This window comes from Pristis pectinata, chromosome 10 (genome assembly GCF_009764475.1).
Source record: "Pristis pectinata isolate sPriPec2 chromosome 10, sPriPec2.1.pri, whole genome shotgun sequence".
In the NCBI taxonomy this organism is placed as follows: domain Eukaryota; kingdom Metazoa; phylum Chordata; class Chondrichthyes; order Rhinopristiformes; family Pristidae; genus Pristis; species Pristis pectinata.
In genome coordinates, this window is record NC_067414.1 from 9,689,442 (window position 1) to 9,710,650 (window position 21,209).

General features: G+C 47.2%; 1 protein-coding gene and 1 long non-coding RNA gene across 2 annotated transcripts in view; one reads left to right on the forward strand and one right to left on the reverse strand.

Annotated features, from left to right (window-relative positions):
• The window catches only part of LOC127574917 (uncharacterized), a 792,285-nt gene that overhangs the window by 256,133 nt on the left and 514,943 nt on the right, over nucleotides 1–21,209 (reverse strand). The gene's annotated exons all lie outside the window — the stretch shown is intronic.
• LOC127574890 (pecanex-like protein 1) overlaps nucleotides 1–21,209 on the forward strand; it is a 207,527-nt gene that overhangs the window by 175,940 nt on the left and 10,378 nt on the right. Inside the window, 5 exon segments of the mRNA XM_052024376.1 lie at nucleotides 1,339–1,483; nucleotides 10,962–11,192; nucleotides 12,624–12,898; nucleotides 14,432–14,601; nucleotides 19,413–19,867. Of these exon segments, the coding sequence (XP_051880336.1) occupies nucleotides 1,339–1,483; nucleotides 10,962–11,192; nucleotides 12,624–12,898; nucleotides 14,432–14,601; nucleotides 19,413–19,867 (1,276 nt within the window).

Genomic DNA, 21,209 nt, shown 5'->3' on the forward strand with positions numbered 1-21,209 from the left:
AGTTACACCTGAAGTACTGTGTACAGTTTTGGTTTCATTATCTAAGAAAGGACGTAATTATCATGGATGGAATGCAACACTGACTCACTAGATAGGTTCCTGGATGGTGGTTTTACTGTGTGAGGAGAAACCACAAGGAGTAGGCCTGTATTCCTCGGCATTCAGAAGAATGGGAGGTGATCTTACTGAAACTTCTAGGGCTTTGACAGTGTGGATGCAGGGAGGATGTTTCCCTTAGCTGAGGAGTCGAGAACCCAGGGTGTGGAGCAGGCTGTGGACGATCAGTCAGAGTTCAATTGAAATGGAGATCAATAGATGTCTGGATATTAAGGGAATCAATGGCTATGGAAAGCGTGCAAGAAAATGACACTAATGTAGAAGAGCTATGATGTTGATAAATGGCAGAGAAGGCTTGAGGGGCCAGATGGCCTAGTCTTGCTCTGTTTTCTAAGCTCTTATGTAGGTGTTATGGTTGAACACCTGGCAATGTGTGCAAGCTGTAAGAGTGGGTGTGAGGCTTGAGGAGAGTTGATTATGCAAGCTTTTTAAATATCCATTCTTCTAGTTCTCTTTATTAGATCCATTTTCTCCAATGTCTCCTGTCCAATTCTCTGATGAGTTTAATATGTTGAGAGAAGGACCTTATAAGAAGGGAGCTCAGCCAAGGCAGCAATTGCAATAACAGCCGTTGGGTCGTGCTTTGTTTCTGAGTCAGAAAGTCGTGGGTTCAAGCCCCACTCCAGAGAACTGAGTCCAAAATCCTGGCCAATGCTTCCTTGCTGAATACTTTATGGCCAAGTGCTGTCTTGCAGTTGAGTTTCATTCATCATGAATCAAAGATCATTCATGGCTCAAGTTATATCTGAATGGCTACCTTATACACCATAACAGCACAGTAAAGAATGATAATAGCGACCAAAAGGGGCAATAGAAGGCCACTTAGCTTTTCGTCTTGGTCTGCCTTTCATTTGAAAAATTCCATTGAACACTTCAGTTGACTCCCCAGCATCTAGAGGTTTTTGGAGGTAAGACTTTCAGATTTTCTCTGATCTTTGTATGCAGGTGCTCACTTATTTTATTCCTAACTATAATAAGCAGTGGATACCAAGGGTAGCATTTACCTCTTAACTTGAAGTTATTTAACTCAAATGATGTTAATTGCTGATAATCTGATAAACACAAATTGCTGTGTTATTTATAGTGCAATTCAAATTATTGGATAAATCAAGTTATTTTAGTCCAGACCTAAATTATTGGGATTAGACTGTGAGGAGAGTGCATATGGTGAACTTAAAGCAATGATCCCCAACACACTGATTCATCTCTATGTCTTTGCAGCTTGGAATCATTTCTATACGGACTCCATGCATTATTTAAAGGAGATTTCAGAATCACTGCCAAGCAGGAATGGGTCTTCGAAGACATAGACTTGCTGCACAAGGTTGTTGCCCCAGGGATTCGAATGTCCCTAAAACTTCACCAGGTATATCTGTCCTCCAGTGATCAGGGAGGATATGTTGCCCATGCACACCAGTCATCCTTGGGAATGCAGTCCAGTATAGTGAACTCATGGAGATATAGAGTTGTATAGCACGGAAACAGGCCCTTCAGCCCACCAAGTCCACGCTGACCATCAAGCACCTATTTACACTAATCCTTCACTAATCCCATTTTTATTCTCCCCACATTCGCATCTATTCCTCCCAGATTCTGCCACCCATCTACACACTGGGGGCAGTTTCCAGTGGCCAATTAAACTACCAAATCGGCATGTCTTTAGGATGTGGAGCACTCAGGGAACACCCGCGTGGTCACAGGGAGAGTGTGCAAACTCCACACAGACTGTACCAAAGTTCAGAACTGAAACTGGGTCGTTGGAGCTGTGAGGCAGCAGCTTCAGTGGCTCCCTTGCTCTCTGCAGGATTTGCCTGTCACTGCTAAAGAATTATAGAACCACAGAACGGCGCAGTGCAGTAAAAGGCCATTTGGCCCATCTTTAAGAAAGCTAGTAATTAGCCTCATTATGATCTCCTTGCCCCAAACTGTCTTCCTTTCCGACAATTAAAGCTTTAGTGGGTATGGTATCAAATCTGTACTGCTAGTTAGGATAACATTGGGACAAAAATCGAAAAGCAAAAAAACTACAGATATTGGAAATCTGAAGGTACTAGAAGTACTCATGCAACATCTGTAGAGACGAGCAGAGTCGACATTTCAGGTCAATAACCTATTGGAAGTAGGGAGAGTTAGAAATGAAACATATTTTGAGATGCAGAGATGGGTGAGGAAAGGAGGAAACACTGGGAATGTCTTTAGTAGGGTGGTGGGCATGGGAGGCCCAATGATGCATGTGGTGCTGATGCTGACAGAGAGGGAGGTGAGAGCACGTTAATTGCAGATGATCTGTCTGGTGGAGATAAGATATAGGAGCAGAATTGGGCTATTCGGCCCATGGAGTCTGCTCTGCCATTTGATCATTCCCTCTCAATCCCATTCTCCTGCCTTCTCGCCATAAATTTGACACCCTTACTAATCAAGAGCCTATCAACCTCCGCTTTAAATATACCCAATGGCTTGGCTTCCACAGCCTTCTGTGGCAATGAATTACACAGATTCACAACCCTCTGGCTAAAGAAATTCCTCCTCATCTCCGTTCTAAAGAGACATCCTTCTACTCTGAGGCTGTGCCCTCGGGTCTTAGACCCTCCCACTACTGGAAACATCCTCTCCATGTCCACTCTATCCAGGCCTTTCAATATTCGGTAGGTTTCAATGAGACCCCCCCTTATCCTTCGAAACTCCAGTGAGTACAGGCCCAGAGCCATCAAACGCTCCTCACGTGTTAACCCTTTCATCCCCGGGGTCTTTCTCATAAACTGCTTCTGGACCCTCTCCAATGCCAGCACATCCTGCCTTAGATATAGGGCCCAAAACTGCTCACAATACTCCAAATGCGGTCTGCCAATGCCTTAGAAAGCCTCAAACAAAAATTATGTTAACAAAAAAAGATGAATGTGGATAGAGAGAAAAAGGAAACAAACCTGGAACCGTGAGATATAAAATACTGCAGTTGCTGGAAGTCTGAAATAAAAGACAATGGTGAAAGTACTTAGCAGGTCAGGCAACATCCATGGAGAGAGAACAATGGAATTAATGTTACAGGCTGATGACCTTTTATCAGAACCGAACAGTTCCAATACAAGCTGGGAAGGCTAATGGTTGCTGAAGTTGATATGTTGAAATTCATCAATTTCAGTATTTTAATGTTCCAGATATTTGAAATGAATTCAAATTCTCAGACCCAAGGATGTGAGCCCAAGTTTTATGAGTTTGTAGCGGTTGCTACCACGGAATAAAACAAGACTCTACTCGGAGGATTGCCAAACAGAACTGGTTTATTTTCCCGCCTTGCGCGGGCCCTTTAAGGGAGAATGTTCCCGCCCAAAACAACCGGTAATGACGTAAGTCCTACGTCATCAGGACTTTCCCGCGCGCGGGTTCTCCCCGTCGCTCGGAAAGACGAGGCCCGCTGCCATCTTGGGCCTCGTCGCTCCGACGCCGCGCGACCCGGCTGCTGAGCCGGTTCGCCCAACTAGACGGTGAGTCGCCACACAACCCCCCCCAGAACCGGCGATACAGTCCCCAAGGTCCGTGGGTTGTGCCAGCTGCCGCTTAGGGGGGCGGCCTCTGCGTCACGGCGTGGCAACCTCGACAGGCTGTTACAGATCCAAATGGGCCGGTTTGAGGCGGTCCGCCGTGAAAACCTGTTCCCTGCCTCCAATGTCCAAAATAAAAGTGGATCCGTTATTCCATATGACTCGGAACGGTCCCTCGTATGGTCGTTGCAATGGCGCCCGAGGTGTGCCCCTGCGAACGAAAACAAACTTACAGTCCCGTAGTTCCTTGGGCTGGCAGGATGGGGCTTGACCGTGCCGTGAGGTGGGAATCGGGGCCATGTCGCCAAGCTTCTCGCGCAGTCTTTGTAGGACTGCTGGGGGTTGTTCCCCTTGGTCCCGAAGGGCAGGTATGAAATCCCCGGGGACAACTAGTGGCGCCCCGTATACAAACTCAGCTGACGAAGTGCGGAGGTCTTCTTTGGGGGCAGTGCGTATGCCGAGCAGGACCCAAGGCAGCTCGTCAACCCAGTTAGGACCCTTTAGGTGGGCCATCAAGGCCGATTTCAGATGGCGGTGAAAACGTTCCACCAACCCGTTTGATTGAGGATGGTAGGCCGTGGTGGTGTGCAGCTGCGTCCCTAGCAGGTTCGCTAATGCAGCCCAGAGACTGGAAGTGAATTGGGTGCCTCTGTCTGAAGTGATGTGGGCCGGAACACCAAAACGTGAGACCAAGTTGTGAGCAGCGCCCGGGCGCAGGAATCAGTGGTGATGTCAGTCAGGGGGGTTGCCTCAGGCCACCTCGTGAACCGGTCCACGATGGTAAGGAGGTACCGGGCTCCTCTTGAAACCGGCAGAGGGCCCACGAGGTCGACGTGTATGTGGTCGAACCTCCTACGGGTAGGCTTGATCTGCTGTGGTGGGACCTTGGTGTGTCGCTGGATTTTTGACGTCTGGCAGTGCGGACAAGTCCTGGCCCACTCACTGACCTGTTTGCGCAGGCCATGCCAGACAAACTTGCTGGCGACCAGTCGGACAGTAGATCTGATGGCCGGGTGCGCCAACCCATGTACCGAGTCAAAAACGCGTCTCCGCCAGGCTGCAGGGACTATAAGGCGGGGCTGACCAGTCGCAACGTCGCAAAGTAGGGTCCGCTGACCTGGACCAACCAAGAAATCTCGGAGCTGCAGACCCGAGACTGCGGTTCTGTAGCTGGGCAGTTCGTCGCCGGCTTGCTGTGCGTCAGCTAGGGCCGTGTAGTCGACACCCAAGGATAGGTTGTGGATGGTTGGTCTGGAAAGTGCATCAGCAACGACATTATCCTTTCTGGAGACATGTTGGATGTCAGTTGTGAATTCGGAAATGTAGGATAAATGTCTCTGCTGACGAGCTGACCAGGGATCGGAGACTTTGGAGAAGGCAAAGGACAGAGGCTTATGATCGGTGAAAACGGTGAAAGGCCTGCCTTCTAGAAAGTATCGGAAATGCCGGACCGCCAGATACAGCGCTAGAAGTTCCCAATCAAAAGCGCTGTACTTCAGTTTGGGCGGTCTAAGGTGCTTGCTGAAAAATGCCAAGGGTTGCCAGCGGCCTTCGAGTAGCTGTTCCAGTACCCCACCCACCGCGGTGTTGGACGCGTCTACCGTGAGGGCAGTCGGGACGTCAGTCCTGGGGTGTACCAGCATCGTGGCATCTGCCAGGGCGTCTTTGGCCTTAACGAAAGCAGCCGCAGCCTCGTCAGTCCAGGTGATGTCCTTGCCCTTACCAGCCAGCAGCGAGAACAGAGGGCGCATGATACGGGCTGCTGCAGGGATGAAACGATGGTAAAAGTTGACCGTCCCAAGGAATTCCTGTAGGCCTTTGACTGTGTCGGGGCGGGCAAAATGGCGGATAGCATCCACCTTGGCGGGTAGGGGTGTTGCCCCGTCGCTGGTGATTTTGTGGCCGAGAAAATCGATAGAGTCAAGTCCGAATTGGCACTTGGACGGGTTGATCGTGAGGCCGAAATCGCGGAGGCGGGAATACAGCTGGTGGAGGTGGGAAAGGTGTTCCTGGCGGTTACGGCTGGCGACCAGTATGTCGTCCAAGTAAATGAACACGAAGTCCAGGTCTTGGCCTACCGCGTCCATCAGCTGCTGGAAGGTCTGCGCGGCGTTCTTAAGGCCGAACGGCATCCGAAGGAATTCGAACAGGCCGAATGGGGTGATAATCGCAGTTTTGGGGATGTCATCCGGATGGACCGGGATTTGGTGGTATCCCCTAACAAGGTCCACTTTGGAAAAGATGCGGGCCCCGTGTAAGTTCGCTGCGAAGTCCTGGATGTGAGGGATGGGATAGCGGTCCGGGGTGGTGGCGTCATTCAGCCTGCGGTAGTCGCCGCAGGGCCTCCATCCTCCAGTGGCTTTGGGGACCATGTGCAGGGGGGAGGCCCAGGGGCTGTCTGACCTGCGAACAATCCCCAGCTCCTCCATGTGACGGAACTCTTCCTTTGCCAGGCGAAGCTTGTCTGGAGGTAATCGTCGTGCTCGGGCATGAAGGGGTGGCCCTGTGGTAATGATGTGGTGTCGTACCCCGTGTGTGGGCCTAGAGTTTGTAAACGAAGGTGCCAAAATCGATGGGAATTCGGCTAGGAGCTTGGCGAAATCGTCGCCAGAAAGGGAAATGGAGTCCAGGCGCGGGGCTGGTGGGCTGATTTCCCCCAGGGGATAGGTCCGGAGAGTGCTAGAGTGGACTAACCGCTTCCTTTGCAGGTCGACTAACAGGTTGTGGGCCCGAAGGAAATCGGCTCCTAGGAGTGGTCGGGCGACGGTGGCAAGGGTAAAGGTCCAGGTAAAACGGCTGCCGCCAAAGTGTAATTGAAGCGTACGGGTGCCGAAAGACCGTATCGTTGTACCGTTGGCGGCATTGAGTAGAGGACCTGGTGGCCTGTCACGAGTGTCGCGGCCTGTCGGGGGCAAAATACTGACCTCCGCTCCAGTATCAACAAGGAAACGCCGTCCAGATTTCTTGTCCTGAACGAAGAGGAGGCTCTGTCGGCAGCCAGCCGCCGTAGCCATCAGCGGCGGCTGGCCCTGGCATTTCCCTGAAACTTGCAGGGTGGGCGGCATCGACGGGCCTCCGCACCCCACCTCTGATGGTAGAAGCACAGCTGGTCACCCGTGTCGTCGTCTGCGTTCCTGGGGCGTGGTTGCTCGGTTGCTGGGGCCGGGCGAGGCGGGCGTTGGGCTCGCGGCCTGGTGATTTGATTGACGGACAAATCGCTCTCGCGCTTGGCCCTCCACAGAACATCTGCCCGGGCGGCCACCTCACGGGGGTTGCTGAAGTTGGCGTCGGCTAACAACAAGTGGATGTCATCGGGGAGCTGTTCGAGGAAGGCCTGTTCAAACATCAGGCATGGCTTGTGACCCTCGGCCAATGCCAGCATCTCATTCATTAGGGCGGATGGGGATCTGTCCCCCAGGCCATCCAGATGAAGCAGGCGGGCGGCGCGCTCATGACGGGAGAGGCCGAAGGTCCGGATCAAAAGGTCTTTGAAAGCCGGGTACTTATCTTCCTCCGGAGGCGACTGGATGAAGTCTCCAACCTGGGCGGCTGTCTCCTGGTCCAGAGAGCTAACCACATGGTAGTACTTCGTGGAGTCAGAGGTGATCTGCCAAAGGTGGAATTGCGCTTCGGCCTGGTCAAACCAGACGCTGGGCCGAAGTGTCCAAAGGGTGGGCAGCTTGAGGGCCACTGCGTTGGCTGCTGCGTTGTCGTTCATTTCGCGGGTCCAAAAGCCGTTTGGACCGTCGGGGTCACCAATGTAGCGGTTGCTACCGCGGAATAAAACAAGACTCTACTCGGAGGATTGCCAAACAGAACTGGTTTATTTTCCCACCTTGCGCGGGCCCTTTAAGGGAGAATGTTCCCGCCCAAAACAACCGGTAATGACGTAAGTCCTATGTCATCAGGACTTTCCCGCGCGCGGGTTCTCCCCGTCGCTCGGAAAGACGAGGCCCGCCGCCATCTTGAGCCTTGTCGCTCCGACGCCGCGCGACCCGACTGCCGAGCCGGTTCGCCCGACTAGACGGTGAGTCGCCACAAGTTATTAGATACTGCATGGACATTTAATTGGAACAACGAGAATTTCCTGTTTGCATTCCAAAGCTGTTGATCACTCCTGGGAACAAATATGTAGATTCGAACAGTGGTAGGAAACTAAACTGCAGGTCACATTTCCTGATGTGATGTTTAGAATTAACCGTTAGGATCCAAGCTCTGTTCAGCAAACTTGCCCTTTTTGTCCAGAACACTGTGACAACCGGGGTCTTATCATCAATAGAAATTGTGGATCTCACCACATTACCACCTATTTGCACCACTGAGAAGAGCTTTATTAGTACCATAAGAGCATAAGATACTGGAGCAGAATTAGGCCATTCGGCCCATCGAGTCTCCTCCGCCATTCAATCATGGCTGATTTTTTTTTCAACCCCATTCTCCTCTTTTCTCCCCGTAATACTTAACTCCCTTACCAGTCAGGAGCATATCAATCTCTGCCTCAAATACACCCAATGACTTGGCCTCCACAGCCATCGGTGGCAATGAATTCCACAGAATCACCACCCTCTGGCTGAAGAACTTCCTCCTCATCTCAGTTCTAAAGGGATGTCCCTTTATTCTGAGGCTGAGAGCATCAGAGCACTCTGCAATACAAACACCCTGCACGCCCTTCAAGATTGGATCACAGAGTGAAAGTCTGGCACTAAGGGGGTCAGAATAAGAAATTGTGACCACCAAGTAAAATTGAGGAAGGGAGAGAATGGGATCAGATATACACTGTATAGAGAGGGAGTGAGACTAGGGTTACAGAAATGTAGAGACTGGTGTCATAGAGAGAGAAAGAGAGTGTGAGAGAGAGACTGGGGTTGGAAGAAGAGATGGAGAAACCTGGACGCATGGGAAGAGAGATGCTAGAGTCAGAGAAAGACAATAAAAAATCACCTTTCGCCTCACAAGCCTCCACGTTCAACATATCATCATTCGCCATTTATGTCAGCTACAATGAGATCCCACCACCAGTCACGTCTTCCCCTCTACCCCCGCCCCTTCCTGCTTTCCGCAGGTACCACTCTCTCCGTGTCTCGCTAGTCTGCTCATCCTTCCCCACCCACCCCTCCATGTCCCCTGGCACTTTCCCCTGCAAGCATAATAGGTGCAACACTTGTTGCTACACCACCTCCCTCACCACCATCAAGGGACCTCGATAGCCTTTTCAGCAGAGGCAAAGATTCATGTGCACCTCCTCCAACCTCGCCTGCTGCATTCGATGCTCTCGATGTGGCCTCCTCTACATCAGCGAGACAAAGTGTAGACTAGGCGACTGTTTCGCAGAGCACCTGTGCTCTGTCCTCAAGGGCCATCCTGAGCTTCTGGTTGCCTGTCGTTTCAACTCCTTTCCGCACTCCTACACTGACCTGTCTGTCCTCAGCCTTCTCCATTGCCATGGTGAGACCAAATGCAAACTAGAACACCTGTCACGTACCAGCAACAAAAACACATCAAGTCATGTATAAGTGTTAAAAACTATCATTAATAACTACTTGTGATAATAAGAAAAGTAAAAGTTTTAGAATGTTAGAAGTAAAAATGTTAGATCTTAAACATTAACCCCAAAACTAAACAAAGTGTGTGTGAGGCAAATTCCCAAATTCCAAGTCCAGGAATAGTTCTCAAAGTTCAGTTCAGCAAGCCGTAAGGTGAAACGTGAGCAAAGGCTTCTGCAAAATCACCGTTGACTGAAGAGGAAATGTAGAGAGAAAATAGAGAGTAATTACGAAATCCAAATGTTCCACGATGGAACCCATACGACACCTCAATCACCAATGATCTCCATTCCTTTGTTCCAAAGTATCTGCCACCCCGAAAGGCATCCGAGACGTGACTGTCCAAACAAATACCTGTTTCCTTCTACAGGTTAACGACAAAGTGGAATCCATTGGATTACTCCAAAAATCCATATGTGGATTGTAGTGACAGACACAGTTATTGTGTTTCATCCATCGATACAGACACCAACAGGCTGGTGTCTCTCTCTCTCTCTCTCTCTCTCTCTCTCTCTATCTCTCTCTCTCTCTCTCTCTCTCTCTCTCTCTCTCTCTGTGACTGCTCTAAAAACGTCATCACGTCCTTATCTCCTGTTGTTGTCATCGTACCCCACACACACACACACACACTACTGTGCTATGTCTTAAAGGGACATTCACCAATAGTAACCTAATCCGTAACACACCTCATGTTCCACTGAGATATCCTACAACCCCATGGAGTGAAGATTGAATTTTCCAGTTTCAGTCAACCCACACTCCCAGTGTTCCTTTCCCACTCCTACTGGTCCACCTCTCCCTTTGTTCACCTTTTCCTTTTACCTTACCTCTTCCCCCCCCCCCCCCACCCTATTACTTAGGTTCATTACCCTCCTCCATCTGGTTCTATCTGCCCTTCATCCACACATCTATCCACCTGGGTTTCTTCTCCCTTGGCCTAGTCTTCCTACCCCCTCCCCCACCTGGTTCTATCTGCCCATCATCCTTCCCTTATCTGGTTCCATTTATCACCTTCCAGCGTCACTCTCTACCCTACCTACCCTACCCTTCCCCTCACCCTACCTGGTTCCATCTGCGTAATTTTTTTTCCTTATCTGTTTCTACCTACCACCCACCAGTCTCTGTTTCAAAACTCTGTCCTCCCCCACCTGGCCCCATCTGCCCATCATCCCCCACCTCACCTGGTTCCACCTATCACCTACCAGCCCCTGACTCACCCCTCCCTCTCACCTCTTTATACTGGCTATCTTCCCTTTGCACTCTCAGTCCTGATGCAGGGTGTCAGTCTGAAATGTTTACCATCCCTTTGCCTCCACAGATGCTGTCTGACCCGCCAAGTTCCTCCAGCGGTTTGGTTTTAATTTGCTCCAGATACCAGCATCTGCAATCTCATGTGTCTCTGTCAGAGAAAGACTGGTGCCATAGAGAGAGAGAGAGACTGGAGTCACAGAGAGAGGAAGAGAGAGAGACAGTGGTCCTGGAGAGAGATAGAGAGACTGGGGTCACAGAAGGAAAGACCAGGGTGACAGAGAGAGGGAGAAGGAGACAGTGGTCACATTGGCAGATAGAAAGACTGGTGTCAGAGAGAAATAGAGAGATTTGTATAGTACACATAAATTTGTATAAAACTTGCATGCACCAGCACAGCATGTGTGGCGTGGTTATGGTTTGGGGAATTAGATACCCCCCACGCTCTATGGTTAGTAGGTCCAATCCTGCAGTGTGCTATTGATGCTGTATCGATTGTGTTTTACCCCTCCAGGACCACTTCACCACGTCCGACGAATATGAGGATCCTGTGGTGCTCTACCAGGCCATCAGCAGCCATGAGCAGACACTGGTCATCTGTCATGAGGGAGACCCACTCTGGCGCCAGTCCATCCTGTCAAATGCAGAGGCTCTGCTTGCACTCAGGCACGTGGTAGATGATGGGGCCGATGAGTACAAGATAATTATGCTTCACCACCGCTACCTCAGCTTTAAAGTGGTGAAGGTATTCATCGTTATCATTCTCTAACCATTAGTTATTCTGATCAGGGGACAATCAGAATCAGACTTATTATCTCTGACTTAGATGACATGAAATTTGTTGTCTTGTGGCACCAGTACACTGCAAAGGTGTAAAATTATTATATATTACAAAAGCAGTGCAAAACAAGAAAGGAATAATGAGGTAGTGTTCATGGACAGTTCAGAAACCTGATGGCAGAGGGGAAGAACCATAGAACAATACAGCACAATACAGGCCCTTCGGCCCACCAAGTTGTGCCAACCTTCAAACCACTCCTAAGACTATCTAACCCCTTCCCCCTACGTATCCCTCTATCTTAAATTCCTCCATATGCTTATCTAACAATCTCTTGAACTTGACCAACGCATCAACCTCCACCACCACCCCAGGCAGCACATTCCATGCACCAACCATTCTCTGGGTGAAAAACCTCCCTCTGACATCTCCCTTGAACTCCCCCCCCCCCCCCCCAAAACCTTAAAGCCATGCCATCTTGTATTGAGCATTGGTGCCCTGGGAAAGAGGCGCTGGCTGCCCACTCTATCTATTCCTCTTAATATTTTGTATACCTCTATCATGTCTCCCCTCATCCTCCTTCTCTCCAATGAGTAAAGCCCTAGCTCCCTTAGTCTCTCCTCATAATCCATACTCCCTAATCCAGGCAGCATCCTGGTAAATCTCCTCTGCACCCTCTCCAGCGCCTCCACATCCTTCCTATAATGAGGCTATTCTTGCATCATTGAGTTTGGGTCTTCAGGCTCCTCCCCAGTGGTAGTAACGAGAAGAGGGCATGTCTCAGATGATGAGGGTCCTTCATGATGGATGCTGCTTTCTTGAGGTGCCCCCTCTTGAAGATGCCCTCGATGGCGGGGAGGGTTGTGCCTGTGGTGGAGCTGGCTGAGTCTACAACCCCCTGCAGCCTCTTGCCATCCTGTGTATTGGAACCTCCATACCAGGCGGTGATGCAACCAGTCGGAATGCTCTCCGCCGTACATCTGTAAAGATCTGTAAGAGAGTAAACAAGCTGGGTTTCTGTTCTCTAGAAAGGGGTGACCTGACAGTGGGTTTTAAGATTGTGAAGTTTGAAACCCATAGCACAATTTTTTTCAAATAGTTCAAAACAAGGGGTCCATAGCTAAAACACAACAGATCTAAGTTCCATACAAGCCTTCTTCCACCTTACTTGGTCTCATCTCGCATTAGCAACTCCTATTCCTTTCTCCCTCCTGTGTTTATCCAACCTCCCCTTGACTCCATCTATACTTTTCACCTCATTCACTCCTTGTGGTGACGTTCATATTGTCATCTCTCATTGTGTAAAGAAGTTGAATTTTATTTGGTGCCACTCTATATTTGTGACACATCTTTGTTCCTGTATGTGTTATATATTAAAAGAATTCTCTTTTGGAGTAGGTGAATAAAGAGTGTGTGAAGGGGCTGTGGGCAGGACAGCAGTTGGAGCTGGTATTTCTCCAGAATCGCAACCCGGAGCGAGGCAGCATACAGAATGCCAAGCAGGTCTTGAGAAATATGATCAATTCTTCCTGCGACCAACCAATTGGCTACCCGATTTATGTATCACCTCTTACCACTTCCTACGCGGGCTCACACAAACAGCTGAAGAACATCTGGGGAGGTCCAATCAGTTTGGAGAACCTCAACCTGTGGTTTACTTCCAGGTGGCAGAAGTAAGTACGGGTCTACATGGGCTCCCAGTCCCCGAACTCCACCAACTGAATTTCTGATCCATATGTTCACTTCCACCCATGGTCTCACTGAGTCCAACCACATTATCACCCCACCTCCCAGCCTACCATACCTCTTTAACGTCCTCCAGTCCAACAACAACTCTACCCTACTCTGCCTTCTGATTCTGGCATTTTCCCTACTTTTACATAGAACATAACAGCACAGTACAGGCCCTTCGGCCCATGATGTTGTGCCGACATTTTATCCTGCTCTAAGATCTATCTAACCCTTCTCTCCCACATAGCCCTCCATTTCTCTATCATTCATGTGTCTCTCTAAGAGTCTATTAAATATCCCTACTGTATCTGCCCCCACAACCTCTGCCGGCAGTGCGTTCCACACACCCACCACTCTCTGTGTAAAAAAACTTACCCCTGACAACCCCCTTATATCTTCCTCCAATCACCTTAAAATTATGTCCCCTCGTGGTAGCCATTGCCGCCCTTTAGCACCCATGCCTTTAATGCCAGATCCCTAAATTCAATACAAAGCCCTTTTATCTCTCCAGCCCTCTAACTTAACCTTCCTTTCAAACTTGCATTAAAGGCACTCTGTATAAAAGTAAGTTGTTGGTGAAATTCCTATTTTAATTTGAAAAATAGAGTAAATAATATAATCTTTGGTCTGCATACCTCATAACCAAATCTTGTGTGATTATTCTGCAATGGTGGAAGGTCTGTAACTGTAGACTCAAAGCAGTTTCAGTGCTCTGTGTTACTGGGAGAGTTGCAGGTTACTATCAGATTAACATCGGGAATCCTGTTTGAGTGTTGCCTGCTGGTTTCACAGGGGAGTGTGGCAGGCAACTATCTTAGGGCATTTTAATGAAGGTCAGCACCTTAAAGGCAAGATATAAATGCAAGTTCTTGTTGCCCAAGAGCAGGCAGAGGAGTGACCGTGCGGCCTTGCACTGAGTGGAGTTCTGGAAGCTCATCGGTAGCAGAGATGCTGAGATGATGATGGGAGCCCCAGTACTCCAAATTGTCACCCAAGTTGTGTTTACAGGAAGTGTATACATCAGCCAGATTTTTCATATTCTTTCTAAATTATTATTCAGTGTGACTTCAGTCACACAAATGTAAATAAATCATGTAATTATGTACCTCAACACTAACATTTTTCAGTCTCATGTGCTTCATAGTAGAAGCCGATTACACTGAACCTTTGCTGGACATTGCAAAACATACACTAACCATTTTGTGACTTGAACTAAACGTAGTCTGCTTACTTGTCCTTCAAGTTCTATTCCATTCTCCTCTACAAAATGTCTCTCACACCCAATGTTGTACTTTTTGACGAGTATGAATTTTGAAGTTTGTAATCAGCAGAGTATTTAACATCAAGCAGTGCCTGTCACTTCGTGTGTTGTGTTAATTATTATGGCCGGTTGGGTTGATCCAGCGGGCTGGAATTGCCCCATTGCTCCCAGATGTATAGGATTAAAATCTGATGTGATATCTTTGCAACTCTAGGTTGCGCAAGGGCTGTACTGGAGGCAACATTGATGACTCAGATTGTGGTGGAGCCTCCTCATCCAGCAGCACCAACCAGACTGAGCACACCACTCACAGCGTCAACTCAAAGAAAGCACAAGACTGGAGGCCATGTCCGGCAACCGCACACACTGCTCGCCCACCCAGGGGTAATTACTGTTCCTGTTATTCTCCCTTCCCTAGACCTCTGTCCTCTACTTCCCCCTAAGGTGCACCTTAAAATCTGCCTCTTTGATCACCTGTCCTGATATCTCCTTAAGTAATTCATTGCCTTTTTTTTGTTTCTTAGATTTGCACTTCGATGAAAATTCTTGCAGCATTTGAATGTGTTAAAAGTGCTTTATATTTTCATCCAGCGTTTCAATCTGAGATTTACCAGCTGTTGTTTTTTTTTGATACGACCTTACTTGGCCTCCACTGCAAAGATATCCCAATGTATCAGAGTATCCCAAAGGACGAAATAAAGAACTAGTAGAGGAAAGCGATTAGTGGAGTGGAGTTAGCAAGTGAAACCTTTAAAACATGGGGAAAGAGTGAATAATGGTAGCAATTCTGGGAAAGAAGGGATGAGGAATACTAAGGGGTGGGGTGAAGATAGTGGACTCTGGGGGTAAGAAGAGGTATTCTGGACTGAGATGCACTGTATATAGAGGGATTCAGGGTAAATGAGAGGGATTTGGGGAGTAAGGGAAAGATTCTGGGATGAGAGGTGAGAGGAGGAGAGGTCAGAGGTACGTGGGCTAAGTGGGTGGAATTCTGAGGATGTGGGATGGATTCCAGTGGTAAGGAGGAGGATTCTGAGGTGAGGGGTAGGAGGAAGGACTCTGAGTCTGTTGGATTCTGGTGGTGAGGAGTGGACATAGGAATTCTGCGGCTGAGGGGTTTTCCAGGTTGGGGATAAAGGCAGTGATTCTGGGGTGAGGTGTAAAGGGACATCTGGGGCTTAGGGGCAAAGGGAGGAAATTCTGGGTGAGGAGTAAAGGGAGGATTTTTGGAGGTGTGGGGTAAAGGGAGGGTTTCTAGGATTGTGGGGTAAGGGGCTGTGATCAAATAAAGATAAATTGGTAAATTAGTTTACTATTGTCACATCATCGAGGTACAGTGAAAAACATTGTTTTGCATGCCATCCATACAGATCATTTCATCACTTCAGTACATTGAGGTAATACAAGGGAAAAACAATAATAGAATGCAGAATATAGTGTTACAGTTACAGAGAAAGTGCAGTGCAGGTAGACAACAAGGTGCAAGGCCATGATGAGGTGGATTGTGAGGTCAAGAGTCAATCTTATTGTACTAGGGAACCGTTCAATAGTCTTATAACAGTGGGATAGAAGCTGTCCTTGAGCCTGGTAGAGTGTGCTTTCAGGCTTTTGTATCTTCTGCCTGATGGAGAGGAGTAAAGAGAGGGATTCTGAGAAGGGAATTCTAGACAAAGATGGAAGAGGAGGGTGCTGGTAACAGAGGGTTATATCCCAGGATTGCAGAGGGACGAGCTAGTGAAGGAAGGGCGTTGAATTTAAAGTAAAATGGCATTGAGATGGTATAGGAGAGTGTGCTCTACATGGTGGAAATAATATTTAAAAATAACATCAACTTTCTGAGACAGAAAGTAAGATTTTTCAAGACTAGGTGTTTCTGGAGAAGTAGTGTGGATTCTGGCAGTCTTTTGAGAGCTGCTGTCGGTGTGCATTAGTCGCTCTGCCTGTGACGGAATCTGTACCTGCACTGCATATTTTATGAGGATCTGAGAAGGTTATTGACTGCTGTACTTGGCTGGGCATCTGATCGAGTGGGACAGAAAAATCAGCTACACCTCATAATGTGAAATACTAAACCACAGAGACCCGATTGTTTAATTTTCCACTTGCAATGGGAACAATTGTTTCAGATCAGAAAAAGCTGGAGGAGGGTGTGGGGATGTGCTGTATCATACAGAAGGCTTGTTTATCCTCCTCCTCACAAGGACTAACAATCCTTGGCTATAGAAAATTGGAGTCATTGATTTTTGCAGGATATTTAGCAATGCAAGTGATACTGAAGGTTGCTCATGCCAGTTATTTACTTGTCCAATGCCCCTTAACTAAATTAGCAGTGGAGAAGCCAAATGCAGCATAAAGGTCACCACACATTCAAGTTATGCAAGTGCACCATTTTGAATCTAGTTTCCCATGGCCGTCACTACAGTTCTTTCTTCCCATCGTAGGAGGCCATGATTTCAGCTTTGTAGTAGACTCCCTCCCTAAACCTCACCTTCCTCCCTAATTCCCTCTCACTCTGATATAAAGAATAGAAAAACAGAATTCTTATGTGAGCTGCTAGTAATTGTTGGGATTCTTAGGGATGTGTGGTGCAAATCATGGGAAGTACAGCAAGCAATTGGGAAGGCCAGTGGTATGTTTGCCATTTGTCACAGGGGGTTGTAGTCAAAAAAGGTCTTGTTTTGCTCTTACGGGGTTTTGGTGAGAGCAAATCTGTTCACAGTTTTCAAAGTCAAAGTCGAGTTTATTGTCAGCTGCACAAGTACATGTATGCACAGGTGCAATGAAAAACTTACTTGCAGCAGCATCACAGGCACATAGCATCAGATAAGCAGCATTCACAAGAAAAACCTAAATTATACACAACTTTTACAAGAAAGAGCACAATTAGAATAAAAAAATGTTTTGGATTTCTTATCTAGGGAGGATATACTGGACCTGGAGAGAGTACAATCAAGGCAATTGGGAGGAATGGTGATTGGATGGGAGAGTGGAATTGAAGATGAAGTTTTTCTGTAATATTATTAGGTGTTGGAACAAGCTAGAGGGATGGTGTTACCTACTCCCACTGCTGTCTCTGTTATGTTCTAAAATTGTGACAGCTTTAAAATGAAAGGGATTCATCACTGCTGCAGGCATACAAGGACATTGCATGCCAAATACATCGTAATGATGTTCTTGACATGAGTGTCATCATTGGAATATTACTTACATTCTAAAAGCGTTAGCCGGTTGATGGTGACAAAGTTCCTTCAATAGATTGTTGTGGTTTAAATTTTAATCAGTCCATCTTCAGGAAAGCAACAGCACCATTCATCCAGCATATCAAAAGATGCATCACGAGCATTAGAAGCAAGAGTGGTTCACTTGGATCATCGTGCCTGCTGATTTTTTACTACTACACTATTTCCGTGTACTAACGCCTTAATATCTAAAAATCTAATGGTCTCTGCCTTGAATATAGCAACTGAGCATCTGCAACCTCTTGAGCGAAGAAATTTCTTCTCACTTCAGTACTGAATGGATGGCCCCTAGTTCTAAGCTCCTCAACCAAGGGAAACATCACAGTGCATCTACTCTGTTAAGCTCTAATATAATTTTGTGTGTAACAATGAGATCGCCTCCCTTTCCTATGAATTCCAAAGAGCATAGGTCCAGTCTGCCTAATCTCTCCTCATAGGACACCCCTCTCCATCTCAGGAATCAATCTGCTGAACCTTTGCTGCACTCCTGCTGTCACAAGTGTATCATACTGTAAGTAAGAAGAGCACTCAGTGTTACAGGTATGGTCTCACTGGGGCCCTATATAATTGCAATATGTTGCCTTTACTATCGTACTCAAACCCTCTTTCTGTAAAGGTCTTCCTAATTGCTTGGTATGTATTAACTCATGCACAACATGTAAAAGATATTTGGACAGGTACGTGGATAGGAAAGGTCTTGAGGGATATGGATCAAATGGGACTAGCTTAGATGGGCATCTTCATTGGCATGGACCAGTTGGGCCGAAGGGCCTATTTCCGTAATGACAGACTCTATGACGACACCCGGGTCCCTCTGAACATCTTGCAGTCCATTAAGACAACTTCACACTTGAAGTTCAATATCAGTAGCTGCAGTCGATTGCTCTACTGGCACTGACGGTGACATCAACCTTCACTGAATAAGATTTTCCAAAAAAAAATTGCAATTTTTTAATCAACTAATATGTTTTCTACCAAAGTGTTAGGAATTTTTTTTAAATATCTGGCTATAGTAGGCAGTTTGTAATGGTGTAAAGAACCAATGTAAAAATATGACCTAAACTTAAAATATTAAGGTCCTTTGCAGTGAAGCATGGCAAATCATTTAGAGAACCAGTAATTGGTAGGTTAAAAATGTAACATATATTTCCCTGAGACTAATTGAACAGTCAGACCACATTTGGAGTAATAGCATCAGTTCTGAGCACCACCACCAAGGACACACATTTACTTGCATTGTTTTCTAATCTCTTTGCCCTCTTCTCCTTTATCCTCCCATCCTTTCAATGCAGTCTTCTAATCTGTATATTTGGCTAAAATCAAGCTGGTTACAGCAAAACTCCAATTTTGAGGACATCCAGATAGTTTAGCATCTGGCTCGCTGGGGTTTTGTTTCCTTCCAGTCCCTCACTGTCCCTTTAAGCTTGCCTGGTTCACTGGAAAATTTATTATACTGTGTAAGATCTTTAAAAAAAAAGAATTAAAAGTGTGATTATGTACAAATAGAAATAATATCCAATAGTCCGGAAAATCTGCCAGTCTAATAACCACCAAAATCCTGAGAATGCCAGAGTAATGGAATTCACTGCATTGAATTGTTCAAAGGGATGGAACATTCTGTTTCCAATAGATGAGGGGACCTTGAATAAGGGAGCATAGTTATAGGATTAAGTGGACAAGGTTCTTATTTGCCCATTGCCCCGCTCTCCTATATGTTAGAGGTGATGGATTTGAGAGAAACTGTGGAGAAATACTCTCGTTATTCAGGTAATATAATTGCAAATATTTCTTCATTTTCAACAGATCGTCAACTGTAAAGCAATTGTTGTCCATCTCTAAATGTAGCCTTGTATAATGTACAGGAATAGCCAGTGGATCTTGTTTGACTTTGGCCAAGTGGTTTAATTGATTCTGTGAGGTTGAGTTACTAAGCTGTCTGTTCTTTTTTCACTTCAGGTCAGCGGGAACAAAGGAGCTCTTCAGTTCAGGCCCATTCGTCACGACAGGAGGGCCAACGACCCCCTACCACTAGTCAGTCAGGGTCTGTACTTGAAACACAGCAGTCTTCTTCCCAGGTGTCAGCATCTGTCCAAGGCATGGTTCAAAGGTTATCCAACAGCCAGCTGTCATTCAATAACTCAATAGCTTCAATGTTATCTCAAGTACCTCGACTCTCCACCACAAGCCAGCTCAGCAGTCAAGGTCACTCGGGGACACAGAACATGTGCAGCATCAATTCCTCCACCAGCTCCACCCTCAGCCTGTTGTTCGGGAAAAGAAGTTTATCCAGTGGACTCGTGATCTCTGGGCTCTCCGCGGCAGAGGGAGGAAACACGACAGACACTCAGTCATCCAGCAGTGTCAACATCGCACTTGGGCCATCAGTCAGCCAGCGGAGCCAAATGGGAAGGGTAATGCTGCCATTTCTTAATGGGGCTGTGTAAGCTCTGGGGGATATTTTTAATGATTCATGAGATGTGGACATTGCTGGCAAGGCCAACATTTATTCCCTTTCTTCTTGAGTTGTCTTCTCGAAAGTCTTCAGTTTTTCCATTGAGGTTCACCAGTCGTACTGTTAGGTAGAGAGGGTTCCAGGATTTTGGCCAGTGACAGTGAAGGAATGGCAAAATATTTCCAAGTCAGGATGGTGTGTGACTTGAACAGGAACCTACAGGTGCTGGCCCTGGTCCAGAGGAGGTTCACAGGAATGATCCCAGGAATGAAAGGCGTAACATATGAGCAGCATTTGATGGCTCTGAGCCTGTACTCAATGGAGTTCAGAAGGATGAGGGGGGATCTCACTGAAACCTACTGAATACTGAAAGTTTCCATCGGTAGGAGAGTCCAGGATCCGAGGGCAGAGCCTCAGAATAAAAGGTTGTCCCTTTGAGATGAGGAGGCATTTCTTCAGCCGGAGGGTGGTGAACCTATGGAATTCAGAGGACTGTGGAGGCCAAGTCATTGGGTGTATTTAAGGCAGAGATTGATAGGTTCTTAATTGGTAAAGGGGTTTAGATGGGAGAATGGGGGTTGAAGAAAATAAATCAGCCATGATTGAATGGTCTAATTCTGCTCCTATATCTTATGGTCTTATGAACCGGTCACATTATTACTGGAGTCTACAGCCAGAGATGGTGTTGTGTCACCTCCAGTGGAGAAGAATGAAACTACAGCATGACACTCTCAGTTACACAGAGATGTTTGCCAGGCATTCTCTTAGGCTCAAGGATGACTTGCTTCCACTCTATTTTGTAGATCTTGAGATGACTCATGAGGCCATCGTGGGAACAACAGACTTTAGGGTTAATGGGAGAAAGCAGGAGAATGGAGTTGGAAAAATAAATCAGCCATGGCGGAGCAGACTCGATGGGCTAAATGGCCTAATTCTGCTCCTGTGTCTTATGGTCTGATTGTGGTGTTGTTCCCATGAGCCTGTCTTTGTTGGTGGTGGAGGTGGTGAGTTTGGGAGGTGCTGTCAAAGATGCCTTGGAGTGTTACTATGATTCGTCTTCTAGACAGTCCATGCTGCAGACTCAGTGCACTGGTGTTGGAGGGAGTAAATGCTGAGGGGGATCAATGGAGAAGACTGCTTAGTCCTGGGTGGTGTTTGCATCTCAACAGGCAGGTTGTGACTTTGAATATTGGTGTTTGCCCTAGATCATCCTGCATCCTTCAGGCTAGATCATCCTGCAAGGTAGGTGGAGATTGTTGGTCAGCAAGAAAACACAGAACTGAAAGAAACAGGAGATTAGC